This window comes from Humulus lupulus, chromosome 8 (assembly GCF_963169125.1).
Source record: "Humulus lupulus chromosome 8, drHumLupu1.1, whole genome shotgun sequence".
Lineage (NCBI taxonomy): Eukaryota > Viridiplantae > Streptophyta > Magnoliopsida > Rosales > Cannabaceae > Humulus > Humulus lupulus.
This window is the reverse complement of record NC_084800.1, coordinates 181093171-181101227: the sequence shown is the minus strand read 5'-3', so window position 1 is coordinate 181101227 and position 8057 is coordinate 181093171. Positions and strand designations below refer to the sequence as shown.

The following is an 8057-nucleotide window of genomic DNA, read 5'->3' as shown; positions in this document are numbered from 1 at the left end:
CCCCTGACTTATTCAAAGTCAACTATTAAGCCCCCTTGTGACTTTTCCCCGCTATCTAGCCCTAGGATCGCCTCGAGTTGTGCTCTGCAGACCTACCCACATAATAATGTGGTTCTCACAATACCATATATATATATATATCACATTAATACCAATATAATCATACAAGCATTATTAATCATATAATTATGCATTTAAATCTATAAAATCATTCAAATCACATTAAACCCAATAATGCCCTCCTGGCACACTAATCAAGGCCCTTAAGCCTCATTAGCGAATTTGGGGTCGTTACAGTGAAATCCATGGCTGACGCATGTCCACACTCGAGTGTGGTAGGTAGCTCGGTTTTCGGAGGAAGCAGTTCAAAATTTTCCTTCTCATAGGATTCCAGCTGATACTTTTGAGGGGGAAAATGTTACACCCAAATTTTGATAATAGAAATTTTGATCTCGAAATTCAGGCTCGTGAAATGTAAGCTCGGAATAAGCATATTCATCATATAGTCAGTTGTAATGAGAAAGTCAAGGACGGTCTCGCTAAGTATTAAAACGGTGACGTCGGAATTGGTGAGCTCGGAGTTACGCGATCTCGAAGGGGTTTCGAGGCTACAAGTCAAGCTCGAAGTAACAATGAAAGGGAAGTTAGCACTTGTATAGATCTACTGGTTCAATTTCTGCCGTTAGACAAGACAACTCGGGCTCAAGCATTATGAGCTCGAGGAGGGATGATCTCGATAAAGTCTCTTGCTAAGACCGAGGTAAACCAAGTTGACGAGCTCGTGGTGGATGACCGATCTCGGAGGCATTCATTCGAGGTCAATAAACACATGTGAACGTAGTTACTGTTTGAATATCCCTGTATATAAGAGATTGGTTGTAATCTGTTAATAAATCCCGAATATCGTGGGATTTATGTGCGTATTGTGTAATCATATGCATTTAATTATATTAGATTGTGATTTAGATAATAACTCCCTCGAAATGTGAGGGGAGATATTCTGTAAACCACTCTATAAATAGCGTGGAACAATTCATTTGTTGGGACAGAGAAATTTGTATGGGGAAGACTCTGTAAATTTGCTTCCAAAAAAGCTTTGAAAGAATTCCAAAAATTGAATAACACCGACTCGTGAACTAAGCAGATTTTAACTGCTGAACCACGTAAAAATCGTGTTTCTTATTGTTTGTCTCATTTGGTATTTTGTTTAATTGCTCTTCATTTCTAAGTTGACGGAAAACGGCGTCAACATGAGGTTTGTTTGAACTTTTTTTTACAAAACACATGGTCTAAAAATTAATTTGTCTAAACATAGATTCCCAACAAATAATTGTACAAAATATAAGGTCCAAAATAGTATAAACTCATATATAAAGATAAATATTTTGTAGTTGTATTTATTTTACAATGTAGTGTGTGTATATATGGTGTTTCTACGATGGGGTGTCACTTTTGTCCCTTTCGTAGTGGCATCCATGAGCTTCGACACGTGGTAAAAATCTTTATATGATGATATACAATGTAGTTATAACAGACATTCCACTAATTTTCGATAAATTCTTAATAATTTACAATATCGAGAACAAACGTCAAATATTCTATGTTACGTACTTATAAAAAAAAAAAACACATGTGCAATTGACGGATTATTTAAATATTTATTTAATAAATATTGAGTAATGTCAACTATTTTTTTTAAAAAAATAATCTTCGGTTGACTTGAAAAAAGAATAAGTTGTTTTTTTAAAGATAGAAAATAATAATAATAATAAGTTGTACTTCTGATTATTAATAAAATTATTTTATTGAAGCACATATCACACAAATTAGTATAATAAAAATCTTCTGTATTTAGCATATATTTGGTTAACTTTGCATCATTAAACAAGTTACGTGGTAGCGATGTCATATATTCGTACCCAACATGTACAATATGACGCATATAGGTGAAGGAATTTAGTGTTATGACTCACAAATAATCGGCTTATTCTAAGCATCTACAAATCCAAAACCTTTCACATTGCTTTAGAGGCGTGTATGCGTTTTAGTCTACTCTTCCATCTCAAATTGCTACCAATTTGAAAACTTTAAACCAATACCAATCTTCTCTCATAAATTATAATAATATTATTATAAATTATGAATATTAGTATTATTCAACGCCACGTTATACTTAACCCTTGACAACTCCCAATTCGCCGCTTTGTTTCACTCACATTAAACTATTATTTCCTAAATTAAATAAACATTAATGGGTATGACCACTTGTTCTTCATCGAAACGCACTAACAACAACATTATCCTAACTATTGATTTCTTACTTTTAGGATGTAATTGTCAAAATCCTTCATTTCCTTGCCAAATCAAACCGCCTATTGCCCTTGGGGGCATATTCGTCATTTCATCTGTGTAGTCTCCATCACATTCTCACATCTCTGGAACCCAACAAGTAAACCACCAAAGTTCATTCTACCAAATTCCCAAACTGCCCCTGATTCTCCCACCTATGTTTCCGTGTGTCGTATTTGTCATCATATATTCATATATGAACGGAGGGGTTTGTTTATTTTAGGAATAAAGAAAGAAAGCTCTGACGAAAAGTAATTGATGGAGGTGAAGCGCCGAACGATTCGAACCCTGGTAGGGAAACTCAGCTCCGTCTCCGAACAAACACGCGCCGATGCCCTCAGCGAGCTTCGTCTCATCACTAAGCACGACGCCGAGAGCCGTCCCCTCATCGCCGACGCTGGCGCCATTCCTTACCTCGCCGAAACTCTCTTCTCCAACTCCCACGCCGCCCAGGAAGACGCCGCCGCCACCATACTTAACCTCTCCATCTCATGTCGCGACTCCCTCGTCTCTACGCGCGGCCTACTTGACGCCCTCTCCCACGCGCTGTCCCATCACAGAAGCTCAACCTCCGCCGCCGCCGTACAATCCTCGGCCGCCACCGTCTATAGTCTTCTGGTTATTGACGAGTACAGACCGATTGTTGGGTCGAAGAGGGACATCATCTACTCTCTGGTGGATATCATCAAAGCCCCCAATTCGCCGCCTAGATCAGTCAAGGACGCGCTCAAAGCTCTGTTCGGGATTGCGCTCTACCCGCTCAACCGGGGATCCATGATCGAGCTCGGGGCGGTGCCGGTGCTGTTCTCCCTGGTGCTGAAGGACGGTCGCGTGGGGATCGTGGAGGACGCCACGGCGGTTGTGGCACAGGTCGCCGGGTGCGAGGAGAGCGAAGAGGCTTTTCGGAGAGTGTCTGGAACCGGTGTTCTTGTGGATTTGATTGATCCGGCGACAGGGTCGAGTCTTAGAACGAAGGAGAATGCGGTAGCGGCCCTGCTGAACTTGGGGCGATGCGGCGGTGAGAAGGTCGTGAGGGAGATTAGGGAGATGGGTCTAGGCGGCAACAGCGGGGCGGTGGAGGGGATGAAGGAGGTGGCGGAGAGTGGCTCAGCCAAGGGAAAGGCTAAGGCGTTGGGTTTGCTTAAAATGATTGATGTTGGGAATGAGAAGAGGAGTGGGAGTGGGAGTGGGAGTGGAAGTGGCATCCTTTACGGGTATCATGATTCTGGATTAGATTCTTTACTAAGTCAGTCTTCATCGAATTGAGTCTTCAATTAAATTGGGTTGGGTGTGTCTTTATTCTTTTGTTTAATTAGAAAAGAAAAAAAAAAGGGTTTTAATGATGTATATTTATGACTACTTACTCTGATAGATTGATAGATAGATAGTTTAAATGAAATATTTGTACAAATGAATGATTGATTTTGTTATGAGATTAAGTCTATTTGACATATTTTAGAGAAACACTTGCATAATGACAGAACAGATTGTTGTAACTTTAACTTGTTTGGTTCCATAACACAAATAAATAAGCAAAGAAAAGCGGTCATAGCTTTGTTTGTAAAACAACAGAGAAGGAAAACGTACAAGATTATCATACTCAACCCAAAATCGATACTGCCAAAGAGAGAAGAGATTGGTCCTCAACATTCCAAAACCCAGTTTTATTAGACTCAACTCAAGAGCCTACCTTGCTTATTTACCAGTTTTATTAGGTTAGCTCTCCAATCAAAAGAATCTTTCTTTAAAGAAAGAAAGGTGGACCACACTTCTTTATCCACTCGGATTCAAGCGACAGCAGCAAGATAGCCAGCCAAGGTTAAAGCGGTGGCAAAGCCTAAAATTTCGCCACCGACATTGAAGTTCACAAAGACAGCGTCAACGTCGTCAATCCTATGGCATCTCCAGGAAGAGCCTTCTTTAGGGAAATTTCATATTCTATCCCCGGGTGCTAATTAAAAAAATGATATGCATATTAAAAATTTCAAAATAACTTTATTTTTTGACACTACTAAAAATATCTGTGTCATTCTTCCGAACCTTTTTTTTCTTCTCTCTTCTCTTTTTCCTCCCATTCTCTCCGTTCACCCTTTTTCACCTCACAGCACCACTACGAACACCAGAAAAACTTCCATAACTTTGAGTAGAAATTTATGGGTAATTAATTATTTATCAAATATAATGATGTTTCTTTCACAAGATACTAAATATTGCATTTCGAATAGATATGGACATGATATTTAGATTTTTTTTGCGATTTTTTTTCAGATCTGAAACTCTGAAATTTGCAGAAAATCAACTTTGCTCGATGTTGGTTCGATAGTACTCGATGCCAACTCGATGGGGCCTTCAAAATCATGACTTTTCATGAATAAACGATTTTGCTCGATGGTGGCTCGATGGTGCTCGATGCATTTCTTGCAAGAGAAATAAATTTTTCACTTGGGTGTTCATTTGGGTGATTTTTTTTTTACTTTCGATATTTTTTTTTCAAGATCTACACGGTTGACATGCTAACATGCACATTTGTGAAGTGCAACACTTGAAAAAAAATACAAAAATGCAAACATACCTCATGTTTAAGACATGATTTGGTATGTTTTCAAGTTTTAAACTTCTCAAATATGCATTTGAGCATGTCAAACATGTAGATTTTGAAACAAAAATACCCAAAATCAAAATACAAATCACCCAAAATGGAGTGAAAAATTATGTCTCTTGCAAGAATCGCATTGAGCACCATCGAGCCACTATCGAGCAACTATTCGATGGGGCCTTCAAAATCAGATTTTCACGAAAAAACTTTACTCGATAGTAGTTCGATTGTGGCTCGATGGTGCTCAATGATGCTCGATGCAATTCTTACAAGAGACATAATTTTTCATTCGGGTGTCTGTTTGGGGTAATTTTTTTTATTTTGAGTATTTTTTCAAGATCTACATGTTTGGCATGCTCATATACACATTTGGTATGTTTAAAACTTTAAAACACACCAAAACATGTGTTAAACATGATGTATGTTTGTATTTTTGTATTTGTTTTCAAGTGTTACACTTCCCAAAAGTGCATATGAGCGTGTCAAACGTGTAGATCCTGAAAAATATCCAAAATAAAAAAAATCATTGTTATTCATGTATTTTGTTATTAAGATTATCAATATGTTTAAAATTCTTTTAATATTGAAATAAGTTTGTTTATAGAGGAAAATTATTATTATTATTATTAATGTATCATAAAAGTACATTATATTATGAGCAAGACTTAAAGCAGTATTTTGTAAAGAGAATTATGATGCATGAAGAGTATTAGCATTATGATGATAATAATTATTGTTATTATTATCATTTATGTGGTTTCTGGTATTGTTAATATGCACCATCAATAGTGTATATTTACGATTTTTATAGAATTTAATAAATGATGTACCTTGAATAGGATCTGTATGGATTGGATTGTCTGACTCTTGGTGAGCACTTTTAAAATAAGCTAAGGACCTAAGTAAGTAAACTTCACATTTTGTGCTCAAGTGTGATATGCATGACTACAGTGATTGTGTATGTCCGTTGTGTTAAGTATGGGATGATGATGCATATGATGAGTATGTGATGAATGGTTATATGAGTTATGTGTGGTATGTATATCATAATGGATTATATAACATATAATAGATGAATTTCGCGATATGTGAAAGTTGTCTTAATTGGTTAAGTTTAATCTGAGTTATGTGCAAGTATGTGTTCTCATGTTGATGAATATGTGGATTACCTTCTATGTTCATGATTTTGGTACATATTATGATATAGGAAGCCTTTAAGTTTTTAGGCTGGAAACCTTAGAGCTGAGTCATAGCTCTACGTTAAGGTATAACAACGCCACCAACCCAAAGCTTCATGTATTATGACTAAAAATGTTTTGAGTTATATGAGATGTGATACAATGCCTTGATTGAATACCATCAAACATGAATCATGAACATGAACATTGGCAATTCAGCATCAACATGTATGCATGGCATGTACAGTTATGTGATATATTATTATGTAATATAAGAGCATGCATAAGAATATGAGAAAATTTATGAAATGCCTTGAAAAGTCTTATGTATAGTTAAACATTTTAATGACACAAGGCTTAAGCAAAGTGATAATAAGATGTTTAAAAATGGTGTCATTGTTTTGATGAAGCAATTAAGTAAGTTCAGTAAATAAGACAGAGGTCTATAAGACTTATAGAGGCTGTCCACTAGTGTGGGCTAGGTTAGAGTTGACCATTCAGATATGTTTTCCATATTCCCGTCTTTCTCCTCCATTTATATGTGTAATAAGTATGGCAGCTATGGCAACGATGAAATGAGTAATACGATGAGCCCAACTATGATGATGGTTAGCCGAGGGAAAACCCATGAGATTTTATATTATATGTGTAACAAGCCCTACATGAATTGACTAAATCGAACAGTGTGCACATAAGATAATGGACCCATAACAATGTGAAAGTAAAAAGGGAAAAAGCACAAAAGTAAAGTTTGAAAATACTTGATCAATTAATGAAATGCATAAGTATTATAAGTCAGCATATGAGTATATGTGCACTTCAAACTCACAAAATTCATGTGTTTGTGTATGCGTGAGATTTACATACTAAGCTTTAGCTCATTATGTTATTTTCCAAACATATTTTCTAGGTGTGACTTTAGATGTTGAGAAATTTGTGGAGCACAAACTTAGTAGCAATGCAATAGTGGTTTAGGATTTTTCATATTGCTACATTAAACTTAAAGTATTCATACGTGTAATAATTTCTATTAATAAGTTTATATAAAAGTTTAAATTTTTCTGTATTTCGTAGTATCACTTTATTTAATTCATTTGGTCAAGTGCTTAACATACTCGTAAACCCTGGAATTATGAGTATGTGGCAAGCATACCCTACCTTAGGGACGTCACAGTGTTGGAAAAATTTATTGCAGGATCATTATTTATTTTCATGCAATTTACATATTATCAAACAAACATGCAAATTCCTAGAACATGCTCCTATGAAATTGATACAAATACAGAGTAAAGTAAAAACTTACATTACGCAGCGGAACTGGAACAACTCCATCATTCAATCTCTCTAACCCTTGATTCCTTTCTGTAGCAGAGTATTATCAAGAGATTGAACAAGATCAGCAACACATTCTTCCTCACCAAGCCTTTGATCAACCTAGAACTAGTGTGGGCTGGTTCTCTACACATGAGATAGAGATCTTGAAGAGAAGAAGAAGAGAGAGTGGCCAAGAAAGGTTAGACTGTCTAGGTTTTCACTTACTAATCAACTGAAGTTCACTTTCTTATGAAAACCCAAGATATTATATTCCTTATATAAGCAACTTAATGGGCTTTATTTAAATTTAAATTAATTAAAAATAATAAACAAAAATAAAAGCCTTGGGTTGCCATAAATGGACTTGGGCCCAATCTCTTTATTTTTAATTTAAATCCCAATTGGGCCTAAATTCAAAACTTTTTATTTTTTAATTAATTAATTAAATCCTTATTCAAATTAACTAATTATAATTTGAAACTTGATTTAATATTATTTATTTATATTTACACAAATTTATCAATAGTAATAAATTTACCCAAAGATTCTTTTTTATTCTCTAAATCTCATATCTCTGTAAATTTTTCAAAATTGACCTAGTCAACTTTAAAAATCCTAAT

The 8057-nt window shown here is 35.7% G+C and overlaps 1 protein-coding gene across 1 annotated transcript; it reads left to right on the top strand.

Annotated features, from left to right (window-relative positions):
- Nucleotides 1–2299: 2299 nt before the first annotated feature.
- On the top strand, nt 2300–3845 carry LOC133798740 (U-box domain-containing protein 11). The gene has a single exon (XM_062237203.1). It carries the CDS (start codon nt 2608–2610, stop codon nt 3613–3615), a length of 1008 nt encoding a protein of 335 aa, XP_062093187.1. The 5' UTR covers nt 2300–2607; the 3' UTR covers nt 3616–3845.
- The last annotated feature ends 4212 nt before the right edge of the window (nt 3846–8057 follow it).

Excerpts from the sequence above, each read along its gene's own strand:
- LOC133798740 (XM_062237203.1), top strand. The coding sequence starts at position 2,608 with ATGGAGGTGAAGCGCCGAACGATTCGAACCCTGGTAGGGAAACTCAGC.